General features: G+C 51.5%; 1 protein-coding gene across 8 annotated transcripts in view; it reads left to right on the top strand.

Annotated features, from left to right (window-relative positions):
* Mlip (muscular LMNA interacting protein) overlaps window positions 1–21,058 on the top strand; it is a 139,431-nt gene extending 118,373 nt beyond the window's left edge. For all 8 annotated transcript variants that reach the window (XM_070017280.1, XM_070017274.1, XM_070017279.1 and 5 more), the window contains 2 exons: window positions 14,985–15,038; window positions 20,764–21,058. In XM_070017280.1, coding sequence (XP_069873381.1) covers window positions 14,985–15,038; window positions 20,764–20,769 — 60 coding nt within the window. In that variant the 3' untranslated portion in view covers window positions 20,770–21,058. The remainder of the gene's footprint in view (window positions 1–14,984; window positions 15,039–20,763) is intronic.
* The last annotated feature ends 439 nt before the right edge of the window (window positions 21,059–21,497 follow it).

Genomic DNA, 21,497 nt, shown 5'->3' with positions numbered 1-21,497 from the left:
GTCCAACTTCCTTCTGCATTCTCCCACTTAAAACAGCCTCCCGCGTCTCCGTCCTCCTCCATTCTCATCCGTCATAGTCTCCCTCCCCTTTGCTCCCTCCACGCACCAACATTCTCTGGCCCCTTCCTTCCCTCCGATCTCCGTCATCTTTGCCTATTCGAAGGCATTTCGTGACTATCGTAGGTGATCTCCTGCTTGTCTTGGAATCGGCTGGGCCCAGATGCCGGCACGATGGGGATTATTTTAAGCAGACGCAGATCCGAGCGCCTGGGTTACGGGTGCCTGTGCTGCACGCTTACTGTCGTTGAGTGCATCCGCCTCGCTGAAGGCCGCCGGCTCTGTGTGGATGCGGCGTCTGGGGGGTCGTCTGTCCCGCGTCGCCAGGTGTCTGATGAGTGGCGTACTCATCTTCCTTCCCCGGAGAGGCCTGTCCCCGTGGGCTCCAGGCTGGCTGGTTGTGTAGCACGCGCACGTGCGAACACGTTGTTACCTGGATGCAGGGCCAGGGGAACCCCACACAGGATGTCACAGCCCCACCGCCTTCTCCCCCCCCCCACGATGTCACCGCCTTCCCACCGCCTTCTCCCCCCCCACCCCACGATGTCACCGCCTTCCCACCGCCTTCTCCCCCCCCACCCCACGATGTCACCGCCTTCCCACCGCCTTCTCCCCCCACCCCACGATGTCACCGCCTTCCCACCGCCTTCTCCCCCCCCCTCGACCCCACGATGTCACCGCCTTCCCACCGCCTTCTCCCCCCCACCCCACGATGTCACCGCCTTCCCACCGCCTTCTCCCCCCACCCCACGATGTCACCGCCTTCCCACCGCCTTCTCCCCCCCCCACGATGTCACCGCCTTCCCACCGCCTTCTCCCCCCCCACCCCACGATGTCACCGCCTTCTCCCCCCCCACCCCACGATGTCACCGCCTTCTCCCCCCCCCACCCCGTGATGTCACAGCCTTCCTGCTGCCTTCTCCCCCCCCACCCTGTGATGTCACACCTTTCCCACCACCTTCACACAGAGAAGAGCTGGGGTCCCCTACGTGTGTCCCCACAGACACATACAGAGAAGAGCTGGGGTCCCCTACGTGTGTCCCCACAGACACATACAGAGAAGAGCTGGGGTCCCCTACGTGTGTCCCCACAGACACAAAGGAGAGTCGGGGTCCCCTAAGCACGTGTCCCAGCTGCAGTGGCAAGGACATGGCTGCTTCCGGCCTCAGCGGCCGCTGGACTGGCCCGTCTGTGCGGCATGCTGGGACAGAGGTTCTGGCTGCACCCTAAGTCTGATCATGAGGTCCCGGCCAGGGTTTCCAGGTGCAGAGGGCTGGGAGGCGTCATAGAGAGAGAGGAAAGGGTTACAGCGCTATTAGCCTTGCGTTCCATGCAGAGACTCAGTCGTGTGTTAAATAAAATCTCTTAAAGAGAAACACACAGAGTGAATTTCTGGAAGTGAGCAGCAAGGTTGCTGGAAGCGTGCGTGTGGGCGCTGTCTCCGGCGTGGTGTGGGCTGCGGGAGGACACGGTGCCCGGCACTTCCTCCAGAGACAATTCGGGAAGCATCGGCTAGAGCGGGGGAAAGAAGGGCCAGGGCTTCATCCCAGGGGACCTCAAAAAGCTCATCTGAGAGTCGGGGCGGGGCGCACTCTGACAGCCAGTACCCGAAATCTGCGTCACCTTCATCCATTTCTCCACACATCCCAGGCTTCATTTCCTCTGTCTTCTCAGCTCTCAGCTCTGTGGCTTATCTGCTTTCTCACAAACAACTTCAAGTTCCAGTGTTTCTGGCCTACCTGGAACATTGTGAAGTAATCACAAAGTCCTTTGCACTCACCCGAGCATTATCTTATATCGTTGTCTCCCTCAAGTCTCGGCCAACTGTCATCCGTGTCATCTTCTGCAAAGAAATATTGTTAACTTTCTACCATCATAAAGCCTTTTAGCCAATAAATAATGATTTTAAAGCAAATATGATTTTATTTTAGCCTCTTCTTTGATTAGCAAGTGTCCTGATTTGACAAAGTAACTATAAAGTCATTCTTCCTTAGTGAAATGCATGCTAGAACTCATCTGCAGAGCCTATTTATAGTGCTGGTTGCTGAGCTTCCTTTGTTGAATCAAGAAGTCTTATGTCTGTATTTGAAAAGAAAAAAAGTGACTCAAATTCTTGCTTTAGTGTTCTTATTCTTCAAATGAGAATTACAGCAGCACAAAGAATCTCTATTGTGTAATGACACTGTGAAATGTCCACATTGTGGCTTACACACTCAGTTTTGTCCATTTTTTGTTGATATCTGGCTTTATTAAAAAATGTTGGTGCTGGGGTGTGCAGACAGCCCATTAACCCAACAGGAAGAATGTAACTCTCACTCGAAATGACCTTTTCCTTTTACTTCAACCTATTGATTCCTTTATTCCTTTCTGCTTATTTCCCCACATGCACTCCTTTGGATTTTCCTTTCTCACCCTTGTGTCCAGCCCCAGGGAACTCTTCCAATGCATGACTTGTAGTCTTGTCTGCACTTCTTCTCCAAAGCCGCCTTGGTGTTTTCTGTGCAGGGGATCTACTCTACACAAATGCTATCGCGTCACACATTGCTTCATTGTCTTCTGTCTCCTCCACAGTAATCACTGGGCATTGGGGGTTTATTTCAAAAGACGAACCCTAATGTCTACACTGGACTGATTATGTTAAAATGACCAGGAAACCCCAGAAAAAGTTGAATTTCTGACTCCACTTGGGATCTCTAAGCTCAGAGCTTCTTCAGTGGACTCCAGGGCCTCAAAGGCTCTGGAGGGGAATTGATGACTGGAGAGAGGCAGGTGGGTAAATGTGGTCAGAACATTTGATGCATATTCATGAAAATGGAACTAGGAAAACAGAGTACGGGTGGGCTTGGGAGAGATGGGAGAGCAAAGGAGCGGCATTGATGAGGGCTCACTCTACTCAGAACTGAGATACTGAATCGAAACCCCTAGGAATAAAAAATACTATTCCACAAAGAGGCTTAACTTCCCACAGAATGTCATGTTTCTCCTATGATAACAAACGAATCTTGTTGCCTTTTAGATTCTCTAGTGACTCAGCAAAGAAATGAGCTTCATTATGGAGAGTAATTTTAAAGGCAAATCATTTATATTCTGTGATTATAAGTGTTAGAGTATAATTTGACTTACAAAAATTTTAGTAGCATCGATTCATTGTATAGGGAGATTTCATTCCACATGTCCGTGTTATATATGCAATGTATATTGATCACCATGAATCTCTCCATCATAATTGATCTTTTTATTCTCTTAAAACTCCCAGTTCGAAGGAGTTGGGGGAAAGTTGGGGGCAGATGGGAAGCCACAGTTAGCAGAAGGAATAAGGTCTGCTGTCTAGAACATGGCAGACTCATGGGGAGCAGTAATGTATAGTACATGTTTCAGCCAGAGAAAAGACTGAGAACCGTTCCATGAATGCATGACAGCTGTTTGAGGAGGTAAGCATGTTTGCGTGATTGGAACACTGCACATGTATGCATGATACCCATAAAAATACAACATTTTGATATGAGCATAAACCTATCAAATGAGCAAAATGAACAGCCACCAGTAAGTCAAGAAAACGTGACCATTCAACAGTCTATCTATTAGATGGGGTGAGGATTTTATTAAACAAAATCTTAAGATGTTGAGTTTAGTTTTTAGTGAAAATTATCCTCATGGGTTGTAGCATTTACAGTTGGGCCCAAGTGTTTAGAGAAGCACTGTAGTGGATTTGTTGACTCAGAAGTCATATTTTTTCCCTGTGCACTCTAATAATGATCAAAAGTAATTTTTTTCTGGAAAAAAATTCCGCCCCCAACATGTGCTTTCATATGTTTGTTTGTTTTTTAAAGAAAACAGTGTCTTTTTCATGAAAGGATTTGATGTTATCACATTCTTTTACATTTGAATGATGAGATAGAGGCATCGTTTTGTTCACCGGGTTTTATGCTTGTGATATAACAGAATGTTTATTGTTGGTGTTTCTAGGCCTTTTCTCAAAGCCGAGGTGTTTGAGGTGGTAGATTAAGCACGAGGAAATTGCACTTCTCTGCGGGGGTCGATGGGTCAGAGCAGGGTGAGCACCGGTGAGACCCGCCACCTGACTCTGCCGCGCACTTCGGGCTTTTTTCCATGTGGAGGATCGGCTTGGGGTGAGGGACTCGAGAACCAGCCCAGCAAAGCCGGGGGGGGGGGTGGCAGCCAGGGGTGGGTGGCGTGAGGCAGTGGGGGCGATGGTGAAGTGAGTCCTCTGGTTTTCATACCGTAGGATATTGGGGGTCAGCACCCCTATTCTGGAACTTCTGATAAGGTTTCCTGGCAGTGTTCAGAGAGCGAGGGAAGTGGAGGAGACAAAGGAAGGACGCTTCCGTGAGGAGGGTGGGGTGGAGGATGGGCATCTGAGGCCGGCCTCCTCCCCCGGGCCGAGGCTTGCTTCCGAGCGCCGGCCGTTCCCTCCTGCGTCCCGCAGCTGCTTCACCCTGGAGCTGTTCACTGCCCTCATCCGCTGTTTTCCCTCCACTTGGTGTCTTCTTTGTTTTCACACGTAGAGCCTTTGTGGTTTGCATCGTAGACTGTCTTGACGGTATCTTCGCGGGTATTCCCGTGTTGGGGAAGAGTCCAGCGCGGCTCTGGCCTGTGCCTTGCCCTCCATGGCCACAGAGGCTCTGCGGTAACCCGGGCTTCATAGGGAAGCTGCCAGCTGCCGGCGTGTAGAGCCAGAGCCGTGACCCTCTCGGCTAACATCCACTTTAAGAACAGAGCGACGTGCCTAGGTCCAGGACGGCGGCCAAGCCAGATGATCTCATTCAAGGCTCTACCAGCCTTGGCTAACGCAGAGCCCAATCGCCTACACAAGACCCAGAGGACAGACTTTCAACTTCTGTGGGTTTTTTCCTTTCTTTTTTTATTCCATGTGAAGTCTAGCAACCCTAGAGTTTAGAAGAGGACAAAGCACCATTATTTATTCATGGCACAGAGACTTATTGATCACCTGTGAGGTGTGAGGCCCCGGCTTCCTGCTTGCAATACCCTAGGAGCAAATGAAGACATGAAAGACCTCCCCGGATGCTTATTTCTACTTAGGGGGAAAAAAGAAACGAAGCCAGGAACAAAAATCATGACTGAATGAGAATATTGGCCACCGCCAGGCAGGAGAGGCCGGCGCCCGCGTGGTCTTGGGCACTTCTGCTGAGGCGGGAAGCTGTGCGGAAAGCAGCGCGTGTGGTCTGAGGTGTGGAAGGAAGGGGCGGGGAGGCCGGGCCGTGCTCCAGCGGGAGGACTCAGCAGGGGTAGATGAGGAAGAGGACAGCGCGGGAGCCCGGGAGCAGCCTTCCCGGGAGCTGCGGGAAGCAGGGAGCAGGCGGGAGGGCGCCGGGACGGCAAGGCCGCTCAGCCCGGAAACCAGCGTGTGGAGAAGGTAGCAGCGTGCCGCCGCACGGGTGGGGCCTTGTAAAACTTCCACAGTTGAGGAGTCGGTTCCAGTCTCTTTCTTCTCCCACGAGGAGCCTGAAAAGCAAAGGGTGTAGAGGATGCGTATACACTCCGCAGCCGAGCTTAAACGCGGATTGCTTGGTTCATTTTCCTCCAGGGTCTCGGTCCCCAAGCCTGCCAGTGAAGCCAGCTGACCACACCCCATACCACCCCGGCCACCCTCGGGTCCGAGGGAGCAGGCTCAGCATCCACGCCGGGCTGGGCGCTGTCCTGGGTGTGGACCAGTCACCACGCTCACGTCCCCAGGGCACAGGTGGCGGGTCACCAGCACACGAGTTCCTGGCGCAGTCGGGGTTTCTCATGAAGCTGCGTGATGCTCACGTTTCATCCCCAGGCTCCCAAGGTTTGAGACTAAACGGACAAAAACTGAGCTGCAAAATATCAAGGAGCCACCCAAGACCCCTGCCCTGGAGCCACGTGGGGACAGGAGAGCCACGTGGGGACAGGAGAGCCATGTGAGACAGGAGAGCCACGCGGGGACAGGAGAGCCACGCGGGACAGGAGAGCCACGTGGGACAGGAGAGCCACGTGAGACAGGAGAGCCACGCGGGGACAGGAGAGCCACGCGGGACAGGAGAGCCACGTGAGACAGGAGAGTCACGTGAGGACAGGAGAGTCACGCGGGACAGGAGAGCCACGCAGGGACAGGAGAGTCACGTGGGGACAGGAGAGTCACGCGGGACATGAGAGTCACGTGGGGACAGGAGAGCCACGCGGGGACAGGAGAGCCACGCGGGACAGGAGAGCCACGCGGGGACAGGAGAGTCACGTGGGGACAGGAGAGCCACGCGGGACAGGAGAGCCACGTGAGACAGGAGAGCCACGCGGGGACAGGAGAGCCACGCGGGACAGGAGAGCCACGTGAGACAGGAGAGCCACGCGGGGACAGGAGAGCCACGCGGGACAGGAGAGCCACGTGGGGACAGGAGAGCCACGTGGGGACAGGAGAGCCACGCGGGACAGGAGAGCCACGTGGGACAGGAGAGTCACGCGGGGACAGGAGAGTCACGCGGGGACAGGAGAGTCACGTGGGACAGGAGAGCCACGTGGGACAGGAGAGTCACGCGGGGACAGGAGAGTCACGCGGGGACAGGAGAGCCACGTGGGACAGGAGAGCCACACGGGACAGGAGAGCCACACGGAGACAGGAGAGCCACGGGACAGGAGAGTCACGGGACAGGAGAGTCACGCGGGGACAGGAGAGTCACGCGGGACAGGAGAGCCACATGGGGACAGGAGAGCCATGCAGGACAGGAGAGCCACGTGGGGACAGGAGAGTCACGCGGGACAGGAGAGTCACGCGGGGACAGGAGAGCCACGTGGGGACAGGAGAGCCCGCGGGACAGGAGAGCCACGCGGGACAGGAGAGCCACGCGGGACAGGAGAGTCACGCGGGACAGGAGAGTCACGTGGGGACAGGAGAGCCACGCGGGACAGGAGAGCCACGCGGGACAGGAGAGCCACATGGGGACAGGAGAGCCACGCAGGACAGGAGAGCCACATGGGACAGGAGAGTCACGTGGGACAGGAGAGCCACGTGGGGACAGGAGAGCCACGCGGGACAGGAGAGTCACGTGGGGACAGGAGAGCCACGTGGGGACAGGAGAGTCACGTGGGACAGGAGAGCCACATGGGACAGGAGAGTCACGTGGGACAGGAGAGCCACGTGGGGACAGGAGAGTCATGTAGGGACAGGAGAGCCACGCGGGGACAGGAGAGTCACGGAGGACAGGAGAGCCACGTGGGACAGGAGAGTCACGTGGGGACAGGAGAGCCACGTGGGGACAGGAGAGTCATGCGGGACAGGAGAGCCACACGGGACAGGAGAGCCACGTGGGGACAGGAGAGCCACGTGGGACAGGAGAGCCACGGGACAGGAGAGCCACGCGTCGCAGGTGTAGCTGGGGCAGCAGAACAAGATTCTGTGTCAAAAGGAAACAAAAAGTAATCTACCCTGGCAGTCACTGAAACAACAACAGAAAAGATCAACTTGAATCTGGGCAGTGAAACCTCTTCCTAAACTTCATTCATCATGTTTGGCGCGTGCTACCCAGAACTCTCTGTGAATAACCCTGGGTCATTCGGTTTTGATTATCGTAGACATTAAGCTCCGATGTTCTCCATTCTAAACCTTCTTCTCTGATGACGGGTGGGTTGCTGGGAGGGTGCTTTAGCAAATGAAAATCCCTGAGCTATGCCTTGTGTGGGGTCAGGAAACACATTTTATCAAACTCAAAGTGGCTTTTTAACGTCCTGAGATTTTTTTTGTTTTGTTTTCAGGAAGCCAATCCCAGGCAATATTTACAAATGCCAAATTGTGCTCAACTTGTTTAGTGTCTTCATTAAGAACATTCTGTTCAAATGGCTAAACACAAATCAATTAGACTTCTAACCAAAAAAAAAAAAAAAAAAGGAGAAGCTTTGTGAGCAGGTATTTTAAGAAGCAGCTCTGCAGAGGGAGTTTGACGGTGCTTAGTGAGGTTCCCCCGGTGGAGAGCAGGAGCACCCCACCCCTGCAGGGGGACAGGAGCACCCCACCCCTGCAGAACAGGAGCACCCCACCCCTGCAGGGGGACAGGAGCACCCCACCCCTGCAGGGGAACAGGAGCACCCCACCCCTGCAGGGGAACAGGAGCACCCCACCCCTGCAGGGGAACAGGAGCACCCCACCCCTGCAGGGGAACAGGAGCACCCCACCCCTGCAGAGCAGGAGCACCCCACCCCTGCAGGGGAACAGGAGCACCCCACCCCTGCAGAACAGGAGCACCCCACCCCTGCAGAACAGGAGCACCCCACCCCTGCAGGGGAACAGGAGCACCCCACCCCTGCAGGAGAACAGGAGCACCCCACCCCTGCAGAACAGGAGCACCCCACCCCTGCAGGGGAACAGGAGCACCCCACCCCTGCAGGGGAACAGGAGCACCCCACCCCTGCAGGAGAACAGGAGCACCCCACCCCTGGAGGGGAACAGGAGCACCCCACCCCTGCAGAACAGGAGCACCCCACCCCTGCAGGAGAACAGGAGCACCCCACCCCTGCAGGGGAGCAGGAGCACCCCACCCCTGCAGGAGAACAGGAGCACCCCACCCCTGGAGGGCCCGGCATGTCAGTCTGTCTAACTGCCCGTCATCGTTCCCAAACCTGCTTAATTTAATCACAGCAGCTGGCTGTTATGTTTCTTCCAGGAAATTGAGAATCATCTGCTTCTTATTCATATTTCTGTTTAGAATTTAATCTTGACAACCCCCCCAAAAAAATCTGCCCCTAGGCACATGTGTTGGGCAACAGTGAACATACAGTCCCTAGCTGGGATGCTTCATTGTTGTATTTTTTAAAGTAAAAATCACTTTAACAGTTAAGAATTTGTGCCGGGCGCTGGTGGCTCACATATGTGATCTTAGCTACTCAGGAGGCTGAGATCTGAGGATGGAAGTTGGAAGCCAAGTGGGGCGCAGGAAAGGCTGTGAAACTCTCACCTCCAGTTATCCACCAGAAAGATGAAAGTGGTGCTGGAGCACTCGCCTTGAGCAAAGGAAGCCCAGCAACAGTGTCTAGGCCCTGGGTTCAAACCCCAGAACTGGCACCAAAAATAAACCAAGACTGCCAATTGGAGAGGTGAGGTGAGGTGGGTTGGAGGGAACCTGGGGGACATTCGAGAAAAATGGTCTTTAAAGCTCTGACAAAGGGTCTTCCTGGCCCTTTGGACTTTGCTAAGCTGGTCTTTTTTAGGCATCTGTGAGGCACAGCGTGGAGCCTGCTAGGGAAGGGCAGGGAGGAGGCGGTGTGTCTGGGTGGAGGCCCAGGCCGAGGCCCTGGGGCCCAGAGAGCAGACCCATCACGGTGGAGACGTCTGGTAAGTAGCACTCAGGGACCAGGACGCTGGGCAGGAGAGACGCAGGGGCTGAGTGAGACCTATGAAATGCCATCCCGAAATCCGATGGAAGCCTGGGGTAGCTGTTTCGTGTTCGCAAGCTGAGTCTCTGAATAGGAATGCTTTGTTCATGTTTCCGCACAATGGCCCATTTAGCCTTGAAATGCAATTACTTATTTTTTTAAAGTGTCTCCTCCACGTTGATCCTTCTGAGATTGGCCATGACTTATGTTTAATGTGCAAAAACACCAGTTTGGTATTTTTTTTTTCTTATTTAAGCCCTTATTACAGACTAGTTTAAAGCAGATCAGTCTTTTTTCTTTTTTGGCAAATAAGGCCTTGCATGACCGAGAACATATTTTCTGGTACTGTATCTCAAAGAAATGTTAACTGTTTATAAAATTCTAAGTGCTGTCTTAGAATGCTGTGGGAGTATTAAACATGTTTCTCCTAGTTTTCAAAAAGTCTCACCCTTCGACTTGCTGAGAATGACTGGCAGTGTTTAGTGTTTCTGTGGGCTTCTTTGTAATCAATAAGCACCATACCTGTTTCGTGGTTTGAGGTTGGAATCAAGCGTGACCCTGGGTGTCAGTGTGTGATTCCATAGGGAATATAGTTGGGAATAAAAAAGGAAGACCAAGTCTTTGAAATAAGGATCTGAGGCCCTTGTAGATCCTCCAGATAGAGACCCGAGACCCCCTCAGAGTCTTTGGGGATGGCTGCAGACACAGGGTCGGGCAGGATGGTTTCTTGGGGTAGGGCAGGATGGTTTTTTGGGGTGGGGCACGCTGGTGGCCGCAGGCAGCTTCAAGGTCTCCTGAGGTTGGTGGAAATGTCAGAGGGGCTCACACTGTTTGGAATGCAGAGTGAAGCCACCTGTGAAGAGGTGTGGGGATGGGGGAATGGGGCCAGAGCAGGAAGATGGCGTCACCAATACCATGCGAGGGGTAGCTCTCCAGATGCTAGTTACCAGCAAACGTGGGGTCTAAAGTAGGCTCATCTATCTGCTGCGTTAGGCACATACCTTCTCCCTCCTCAGTCTCTCCCCCCACCCCCACCCCATCTCCCACATCTCCCTGTGTTTGGGGGATAGATCGTTAGCCTAGAACAGACTGGACTTGAGACCTTAGTATGGGACTTGGAGGAAGGAGGGCACATTGGTTGGTCCTGTCATGTCCTCTTCTTGTCCCCCTCTCTAAGGGTCTTCCAGTGCCTTGTGGCACCTCAGTTGCTAAGCTGCTGACTTAGTGTTGGGTTCTGGGATGGATTTTCTACCCCCTGGGGGACCTGGCAGCCATGAGGGGGAGCTGAGATCAGGCAGAGGACAGAACTGGGAAGGTTCAGGAACTTGGAAAATCTTGATACAAAGCTGTTTATTTTCTATTACCTGAATAAAATGCTAATACCCCTTGTATTCTATGAAGAAAAAGGAGGTAATTCACCAACATTATCTTTTGTGAAGGAATAGATATTTGGTTTACATTTGTACCAGGCCCGTACAATATTGTAGACAATTGAAAAATGACATTCCGCCGTATTGCTAAGCAGCTGATCAACTAAGCATGCCCCTTGAGAGAGACCAAGAGGACAACACGCATGTTCCCTTGTCAATTTCTGTTTCAGTTCTGGAATTTGTTAAGTCCTACAATGGTGTGGGAATATAGATTCCTGGAAGGCACAAACTAAGGAACATTGAAGTTGTGTAGCTATTTCCTGTGGCAGTGGTTTTCTGGTTGAGAAAGACACAGCTCATAATAAAACACACGGTCAACAGAAGGAGGTGGCGCTCAGTTTTAAACAGCTGGACTTGTGGGTTAAATGGGAAAAACCCCATTGGGGTCTCTTTAGAAAGTCGTCTTTGACATGGAAGAAGGTTGTCTTTATCATGGAAGAAAAAAGGCCCAGAATAAAAATGGTGTAATTTGGGTGTTTTCAGGCATATATCAGATGATCTGTTTTGAGTATCAGAGCAGAATTTTCAGGTAGTCATACAAAGCAGTTTCTGAGATGGCATCCTTTATCAAGCGATAGGCTGTCTTTGTTTTGTGTTTAAGGGTAGCTAACCAGCGTATCAGGTCCTGGGCCACATGGGCCCCGCCCCGCAAGGAAGACACCCCAAAATGAGTGTGCAGGAGTCCTGACTTCATGGCCTGCAGTCTCATCACGACATGCTATTTATGAGGCTGGAAGTCTTACCGTTGTTGGTCCTGGGGCTGGAACTCTGGGCCTGGGTGCGGTCCCTGAGCTCTTTTGCTCAAGGCGAGCGCTCAGCCACTTTTTCATGCCTGCCCTGCAGAGGAACTGTGAAGGAGGCGGTTCCCCACCAGTAGGAGCAAAGTCCTGCTGTGTGTCATATGGAGGACCAGATCTGAGGCAAGAGCATGCATTCCCTTTCATGGGTCCCAGCTCCGACCGGCGCTGTTTTCTTTCCAGTTATATTTCCTTCACGGGAAAATAGCCATGTGCGCTTCAGAACTCGCAATCTGGACCCAACAGGCTGGGATGCACCTTTCTTCCACGCGGCTGTTTTATTGTTACATTCTGCTGAGGGCAAGATTTTTATCCCACGCTTCATTGCTGTCTCCGTCTGACGCCTTTACGGCCAGCGCACTGTGCCCTGGGAGTCAGCAGAGACGGCAGCATCCCGCGTTCCCTTCCCGGCGCTGTCCAGTTCCCGCTGGCTGTGGAAGCCGGAGGGCGGGGTGCACCCAGAGAGCTCAGCTCTCCCCTGCTCCCCGGGATCCCCTCTTCATTTCACCTTCTTCCTTCCCTGTCTTCTCAACCCCTTCTGACTTCCCGTCATTCTTCTGTGCTCAGCTGCAGGGCATTTGAAGTGGAGATCGGGTCACGCATGTCCCCTTCTTGCTGATGCTTCGCAGTGAGTCCTAGGCCTCAGTGATGCGGGGCTGAGCCTCTCGCTCTGACGCGGGGCTGCGTCCCTGCGTGGCCTTCCTCAGCTAGGCCAACCTCTCCTCACCCACGCCGGTCTCTTAGCCGGCTTCTCTGGACTTTGCTGTGTGGCTTTTCCTTGTCTGTGTCCCCGGGTCTCTGTGTGGGCCTGGCCCCCCTGCCTTCTCCAGGGTGCCTTCTCCCCGCGTCTCCACCCCAGATCTTCCCCATACCACGGCCTCTGGCAGCCGTCCTCAGCTTCCCGTCACGGCTCCCATGTGCCCCGCGATCGTTAGTCCGTTCTACCTCTTGGTACTTTAATTTCCTTGTGCGTGCAGCAGGTGAGCAGTATATGAAAAGGAAATGAGCATCCGGGACGGGGCATGCCTGTAACCCCAGCACAGGGGAGTCAGAGGCGGGAAGGTCGCAAGTTTAAGGATAGCCTGGGTGACACGGTGAATTTCAGACCAGCCTGGGCTACGTACGGCGCTGTGAGCGAGGGGCACACTCACAAAGAAACAAAAACCTATGACACAGCAGCTCCCACATGAGCAAATGCACACACAGAATTCATCATGTCACTGCCTAGGATATTAATATCTGCCACAAGATATCAATATCACATTTTACTCAGCTTAAGGATAACATCTGCTCTGTTAAAAGACGGTTAAGAAGAGGAAAGCATTCCAAAGCCAAATAGAAGTAACTCGGGGCTTAGTGATTATTTAAGATCAGTTATTTTGTTTGCATTTGTTGATTAGATGATAAAGCATTCCTTTGACCTGAGGGGTTATAACGAAGTGGATTTAATGTCGTGAACTCCTCTATTGGAAAACAGGAGTGGAATGTCTAGGTAGCGTTTTGCCGTTTGGGGGTGTCACCGACTGTTAGTTCTTGTATTATAACTGGAAGATTAGGAGGCTGAGTTTGGCACTGGGCAAAGGGAGGCTCCCTATAGTTCTACATCAGGTAGACAGGGGACTAAAGGCCGTACGGTGTCCGCGGCCAGTTCCTGAGTGTGAAGTTGGTTGCAGTAGAGAGGTCGTGACCCCGGCAGGCGGTAGTGTCAGAGACTACAGCAAGCAGCAGGGCTCTCAGCCCCGATGTGGACTGCTGTCCACGTCTCTTCCTGCCTCTGCTTCTTCTTAAAACAAAAGTCTATAAAGCCCCGGCGTGGGGCAGCTAGAAACATGGACGCTCTGCCTCACAGATGATTTCGTAGCAGGGGGCCAAATGTCGTGAAGCTGCTACTTAAACTGAAGCAAGCTCCACTCCTAGAAGTCTACGCAAGAGCAGAGTCAAGGGACCCAACTGGAGGCCGCCCGGCCTTCCCAGCACCGGCCCGCGTCTCAGCCGCTGGTCTCCTTGAATGCGCTCTGGAGAATCGGGAGTGAGACCCTGGCCCTTTGACTTATTGCCCAGAGCGCTTGAGAGTTCAAGGGTGACCGGACATTGCCATATACCCAAAGCCTGCGGCAACTGCAGGGGTCAGGAAGTGCTTCTGGTAACCCTGAAGTTGGAGCAAGGGGAGATGGTGAACACAAGGAGGGAAAAAAAAAAACCAGAGCCACGGACGGCAACTGCTCTGTCTCAGGGTGGCCGTCCCTGGCTTCTTCCCTAATAGGTTTAGACATTTGGAAGACCCAAAGAATAAAAACAGTCTCTCTGCTGCTGAGGTTGTAAATCCCAGGAAACGATTGTCACCCAGCGAGACTGCAGTGGCCATGAGCGCTCTAAGCATCGAGGTTGTCACTTGCAGTAAATGCGTCAGAGTTCACATTCCTGGGGGTAAACCTACCTTTTTGATGGGCCCAAACACAATGTGGTGCTTTGACTTTTGAACTCTCTTATTGGAGGCCAATGTGTAAGGTTTGACACATATATTTCACTTAGTTTCCTACTGGAGAAAAGTTGTCTGTATGCTTTGACTATTCATCTAATAATAAATCATTAACAACAGCCCATACCGCGTGATAAACTTTATGTGACACAGGAATGAAAAAATACAGTCACAAGCTCCAAACGCTCACCATCCCCCAAACGCTCACCATCCCCCCAAACGCTCACCATCCCCCCAAACGCTCACCATCCCCCAAACGCTCACCATCTCCACAAACACTCACCATCCCCCAAACGCTCACCATCCCCCCAAACGCTCACCATCCCCCCAAACGCTCACCATCCCCCAAACGCTCACCATCCCCCAAACGCTCACCATCCCCCCAAACGCTCACCATCTCTCCAAACGCTCACCATCCCCCCAAACGCTCACCATCCCCCAAACGCTCACCATCCCCCCAAACGCTCACCATCCCCCCAAACGCTCACCATCCCCCAAACGCTCACCATCCCCCAAACGCTCACCATCTCTCCAAACGCTCACCATCTCTCCAAACGCTCACCATCCCCCCAAACGCTCACCATCCCCCCAAACGCTCACCATCCCCCAAACGCTCACCATCCCTCCAAACGCTCACCATCCCCCCAAACGCTCACCATCCCCCCAAACGCTCACCATCCCCCCAAACGCTCACCATCTCCCCAAACACGTGCCCTGTTTGTTAATGAGCAATCGAATCTTCATGTTTATAGTTGGTAGAATCTACTATTTTCTGCAATAATGTACCATGTCACTATCTGTTTCTTTCTTTCTTTCTCCTCGTTCTCTGGGTACACCCTGGGCGTCTTTTCTGTGAAGCCGAGTCATGCAATGGTGGCTATTCCTGAACACGAAACCCTTGCTTCTAAAGAGGTAAATAGAAGACGTAGCTGGAGATCTGTTTATTACCGTGTTACATTGATCATAGAAATAAGCGAATCTTAGCTGGGTGCTGGTGGCTCACACCTGTCATCCTATCTACTCAGGAGGCTGAGATCTGAGGATTCTGGTTCAAAGCCAGCCTGGGCAGAAAAAGTCCGTGAGACTCATCTCCAATAAACCACTAGAAAACTGGAAGTGGCGCTGTGGTTCAAGTGGTAAAGCACTTGCCTTGAGCTGAAGAGCTGAGGGACAGCGCCCAGGCCCAGAATTCAAGCCCCATGATCAACCAAAAAAAAAAAGAAAGAAAGAAAGAAAGAAAGAAGCAAATCTAATTTTGAAACAGTTTTTTAAAGGCACAAGGTGTTTTGAAGGAGCAGGTTGTGACTGCCCCATCCACTGTGCGAGTCAGTCAGTCAGGGCATCTGCTCTTCCACCCAGCACCTTCCTGCTGCTTTGCAGTGTGGCTGTCGTGATGGAGTTCCTGTGTGCATAGCGTGCATGATGCACCAACTCAGCATCACAGCCTGTCCGTGCATGCGTGTGCGTGTGGAAACACCAGCGTCTTTGGTCTAGAGGGTCCTGGGAGTCTCTGGTACACACGGCATTTTCAGAAGGGGTCAGTGCACAGAGGGTGCATGTGCTCAGGGCACAGGACAAAGGGGCATCATTGCTTTGCTCTCGGCCTACCGTGCCTCCATCAGTGAAGGTTCTCTCTGGCATGTCACACACAGGCCGACGCAGATCCAGATCCACCAAGTTTCATGGGGATACCTACTCCCTTTTGTATATTCAGTGAAGGAAAAGTACAGTTAAAATAAAACCTTTAACTTTTTTCTTATCAATGCTATACCATACAAAGAGAAAACCTACAAAGAAAGAAATCCTGTGTGTGGTCTGTGTGCTGGCAGAGAGAAAGGGTAATCGAGTTGTGTTATACTCTTCATCCTTTCAGATAACATAGAAAATGCGAGAAAAAGTAAAATGTCCAAGGACTGCTTTAAGAAAGGATGAGGTTAGACACATATTTTAGATCATTTTATAGGGAGAGTGAACAGACAGTGAATTGAAGCTGCTTCACCTCCATTTATTGGCAATCTGGGAAAGCAATCAAAGGATCTAATTTTGAAAATGGATAATCAAGCCAATAGGAAAAGAAAATCAAAGCCAAAGGACCATTTTAAAGAATTGCCACTGCTGGGGCTGGGAAGGTGGCTCAGTGGTAGAGTGCTTGCCTTGCATGCCTGAGGCCCTGGGTTCGATTCCTCAGCACCACATAAGCAAAAAGAAAAAAAGCTGGAAGTGGTGTTGTGGGCTCAAGTGGTAGAGCACTCGCCTTGAGCTGAAGAGCTGAGGGACAGCGCCCAGGCCTAGAGTTCAGACCCCATGATCAGACCCCCCCCAAAAAAAGAATTGCCACTGCCAATATTTTCTATCACCAAAAGTTGGGTAATACATTCTTGTCCAGTGGCATAGAGTTAGGATATGAGTTGTATCTTGTGGTAGATTAATTTTGAAAGCTTTCTGTTGAGCATCACTGTAATTTCCTGAGTAAGATCTGGATCTTTCTGCTTTCCCCAGTCCTCCCCCCGGTCTGCAAGATGCTAACGCTGGGTCTGGACACAGCACTAGGTATACACAGAGGGTGTGGGGTCAGGACATTGCAGGCAGTGTTGAATGTAGAGTTTATGACAGACCAAATAATTCTCCAAGTCACATGATGGGCTGCCAGTGTGTACGCCATAGTGGATATTTAATGCCATGCAGACAGCATGCTCTCTGCCCACAAAAACTCATTTCTGAGGGGTTGATGAAAACTGCATTCTAATAGCGACACCAATGCCTCATTGCATTATGATAAACACAGCACATGGCAGCCTTGTGACTTCAGCCTGCGACACGGGTAACTGTGAGATGTGGATGTCACACTGGAGAGCGCGATGTGCTGGCCCTGGCCTTCTCCCACCCCTGCTCCCTGCAGCCCAGGCCTGGCTCATTCTCACGTGGAGTCCGTTGATTTCCCAAACATGATTAGATGGATTTTGACCTCTCAGGTTCACTTGCTGTTAACACAATTAAGAACTAATTAATTGCTAATTGCTTTTAAAAACACATGCTAGACAAATTCTTCTGCGTCCGTCTTGTTTATTTTGCATACTTGTTTGTTTATTTTCATGCTGGGGATGGAACCCTGAGTCTCACACAGGATTTCCACTGAGCTACCGCTTCATTCTTTCTCATGTCTTATTCCTTGTCTCCATATTTTGATACGCATCTAAAAATTGACAACATTACAATTCTGATAGCAAGATGGCTATTTTGTGTTATATAAGGTTGAAGCTCGAGTTGGCGTCTGATCCTATCTGAGGAATAGGAGTTAGGGACATCATGATCCTGGCATATTTGCATACAGAGGAGATGTTTTATTAATGTCTTGGAAAGACTTTTCTGGGCCTTTTAAAATAATGTATGAATAGTTTAAAGAGAGAAAAAAATATTTGCACTGGCAAGCAGACAAAGAAAAAAAAGAGAACGAACGTCTTCTCGCGTAGTCCACGGCCAGTGTGAGTTCTGCGGCAGCATCCGCACCTTCCCAGCGGGTTCTGCGGCAGCATCCACACCTTCCCAGCGGGTTCTGCGGCAGCATCCGCACCTTCCCAGTGTCTGTGGAGCCCTTGGCAGGCGCTCACTGCCAGCCGGCCCCTAGTCTCCAGTGTCTTTTCCTTGCAGGAACTCAGTTGCATCTACTATGGAAGAGGTGGGCTTGAAAGTCATGTTAGCTGAGAGTTGTAGAGAGTCATGGAGCAGAGGACGAGGAAGTGGAGGAGGAGGAGGAGAGACTGAGGAGGAGGTGGTGGTAGGGCTGGACAGACCTGTAACTCCTCTGCCTCGTGACTTGCAAAGATGACTTCTCCTTTTCAAGAACAACAGACAAAGTGATGGGATCAGGGTTAATGAACCATTTATAACTTGGATCTTCTGGAGATCATGGTGTTTTGATGACATTCAATACAGTGATCTCTTGAATCAGTGACATTGGCAATTTCCATCATGTTATCTCTGCTGGACCTTAATTGCTGGATGTCTTTTAGTTTCTGACCTACAGAGAATGAATTTAAATGCCAGATCTGATATGTTCACACTGAAGCTGGTAGTTATATACACAAAAATCTATCAGAAAAAGGAAAGCATAGCATGTAATAATAGGAGCTATACATTTCCTGGAAATGGCTTTGCATTTATAAGAATGTATATGTAGATCACCTTGGCAGGAAAGAATGTGCATATTTGATTTTGCATTAATAGGAAATGTAAAAACCAATTTATACAGCACATTCCTTTAAAATGTGCTTTCGGTAATATTGGCTTAATGTTTCACAAGACTTAACTCACTTCTTAACCAAAGCTGGAATTTGACTCTGGAGCATTTTCAAAGCGTCTTAAGTTCATTCTTACTTACATCTTCTTAAATAAGTAAGTGGGCTGTCCAGTTCGATAAAACATCCACTCTTCACTGTCAGAGTGCTAGTCCAGAGACAAGGATTTATTTATGATCTTACTTAATGATCATCAACTCTTTTAAATGTATACCTTGGTTTCTCTTGGGGTGTTTAGCTATTTTGAGATCAGCCAGGAGTGTAAGAGCTACCTAAATTGCCTGAGATGGTGGCCCTCTCTGCCATGGCTGACGAGATCATTCTCAGCCAGTTACAGATCGCCGTGAGCCGTCAATGGGCTGGGGAGGAGCCAAGACACAGCGCTGGCCTGTCAGCATGGCAGAGCACGCACCGTGTGCTCTGTGCGACGAGCTGACTGAATTATTCATGCAGTTATGACAATCACGTTTCCAAGGGCACTTAGCTCAGTGTTTTATTTACTGTGACACACATTGTTGTTACGTCTTCCGGATGACTGTGTGCTGTCGCTCAAAGCCACTCGCCATGTATGCTTAGGAATGATTCGTACAAGGTCACCCATGACTTGATCAACAGTGGAAGTAACTAGGAAACACTGAATCAGCTAAGGTGCATCTGGGATATTGTGGACTTGGGTGTGATGTTTAACCTTGAACCTTAACTTTATTTTCTTTAAAATGGAGTGAGAAGATGATGATGGAGATTTATATTTAGATGTCTGCAGTATTTAGTATATAAGATGCACAGCACCTGGTGTCAGCCAATGGTGATGGCTTATTTAAATTGCTTATAAGACAGCAGGATGTTGGTACTTTCAGCAAAGTCTTTTCATTATTATTTGCTTATTTGTAGCATTTTTATTGGTTGGAAAAATAAAGGAATAGAGACAAGTCAGTCGCTTGCTCCTTCCCTTCATTCAACTTAAATCTTGAAGGAGTCCCAGGTGATAAAAGATACCATATGGCCCACCTCGGGTACAACTGAGAATGGCCAGTGGTCAGGACCATGCGGCACAGGAATGGAGATGCTTCCTCCTTTTAGAGCTTTACTCCTCCTGCTCCTCCTCCTCCTGCTTCCCCTCCTCCTCCCCCTCCTCCCCTCCTCCTCCTCCTCCTCTCCCCCCTCCTCCTCTTCCTCCCCTCCGCCTCCACCCCCCTCCTCCACTCCCTCCTCCTCCCCTCCCCCTCCTCCCCTTCCCCCTCCTCCTCCTCTCCCCCCTCCTCCACTCCCTCCTCCTGTCCTTATTGTAAAGCAGCACAGAATGCGTCCATGTTTCACCACGCCGCGTAGCTCTCCGCCAGGCCTCCCCAGGCCTCTCTTCTGCCTTCCTGTCGCTGGACCGTGTGGGTTGTGGAGCTGCTGCGGTCCTCTGCCTCCTCCTCCCATGATCTGGCCCAGGGCATGGCACAGTGTTCTCCAGCCGTCATTTGGGAGAGCTCCATTTCCAGCCAGGCACTGGCACCTGGAAATAGAAAGTTCCAGTCAGTTCCTGTCCTAGTGTCTTCTATCACTGTGTTCTATCAGGGCAATGTGGCGGGAGGAAATGTCTCCTGTCTCCTCTCTTCTGGCGCTTCCTTTTGTATACCGGGACTTCACAGCTTCAAAAACCCATCTTGGCCCAGTGAGGCTTTTTTTTATCTGCTCCAGACAGTGTCACCCTATTCCACGGGGACACACAGCGTCTAGGTGACTACGGAAATGATTGAATGGCTCCTGCACTGCAGAGCAGCCTCATGAAGGCAGGGAAAACCAGTGTGTAAAGCAAAAGCAGGACTGGAGAGGTGGCTCAGGTGGCCAGCGCGGGGGTCCCTGGCTTGCTTCCTGGTACTGCATGAAAAAGCAAACAAAGCAAAGGACAGCAATGCCCTCCCTGCTGGTCTCCATATCCCAAGAGCCGAGCGGGGCCTTGCGCCAGCTCGGCTCCACCCTCTTGCCCGAGAACAGGGATCATGTTTTAGGGAAGGAAGCAGTCAATGGTAGAGGAAAGGTAAGGTGGCCTCTGGGTAATGGGGGCTGAGGGCTGCTGCTCCCGGGGGGCGCACCAGAGCCCCCCGTGGTCTGGGAAGGAGCCCACAACTGCTGGGCTCGCCAGAGACCAGACTGTGCTGGAGGCTTCCATTGCTCACCCTCTCCAGCTCCTTTAACAAGACAGCAGCTACCGAAAAGAGAGAATCCAAATCCGGCCTGCCAGAAACCATTGTCCCATGAGATCTATGTCCACAATACCAGCGGGTACTGTTGAGAGTCTTTTTCTGATTGTTTCCTTCCTCTCACCAACCTGTTCATTCTGTCTTGTTTTGCAGCAATGAAGTTGGCGCAGAAGTCATGATGCTGGAACGTTCTAGAAGGCCGGTCTAACCACTTGCTAGATTTAATGTTGACCTTCCCCCCCTTGTTATGAACTGCAGTGCCGCCGAGGAAGCGCAAACCTAAACTAGCTTCCTGCAGGCGCGGAGCGGTGACCTCACCAGACAGCGCAGGGCGGATTGAGCCATTGCTTCTCGCTCCACTAATAGCTTCCACTAGGCCGACAGCAGTACTAACGTCCCCTCCGCCTGGCCACCAAAATAAAGCTGAGTTGTGTACAACGACAAGAAACGGCTGCGACTGTTTATCAAAACCGTGCACACACTACTGACGGAATCAAGGCTGTGTCTTCCTCTCCCTTCACTTTTTACATGTTTAAAAAAAGAAACAAAAACCAGGGCAAAAGCACCCCAAAACGAAACAAAACACAACCCCAGAGCGTCTTTCTAAAGGGCCCCTGCGTGTCTTAACAGGAGGCTGACACTCAAGGGTCCATTGGACGAGCGGTGAATGCAACCAAGTTGGCATTTCACGAAATACCTGTGCATGTTTAGGATTCCACGCACTGGAACACACGGTGGCCGCCATCTTGCTGGAGTGTCTGGAGTGAACGCTTCTCTGCCTGCAGCCACATGAACCTTGTGTTTCCTGGAGGGTCTGCTGTGATAATCCTGGGGACGGCAGAGACCACAGACAAACCACACCAGTGGCTCCTGCGTATGGCCATGCG

The sequence above is a fragment of the Dipodomys merriami genome, unplaced genomic scaffold, assembly GCF_024711535.1.
Source record: "Dipodomys merriami isolate MVZ:Mamm:240054 unplaced genomic scaffold, mDipMer1.0.p SCAF_122, whole genome shotgun sequence".
Classification (NCBI taxonomy): Eukaryota; Metazoa; Chordata; class Mammalia; order Rodentia; family Heteromyidae; genus Dipodomys; species Dipodomys merriami.
This window is presented reverse-complemented; position numbering and strand designations above follow the sequence as displayed.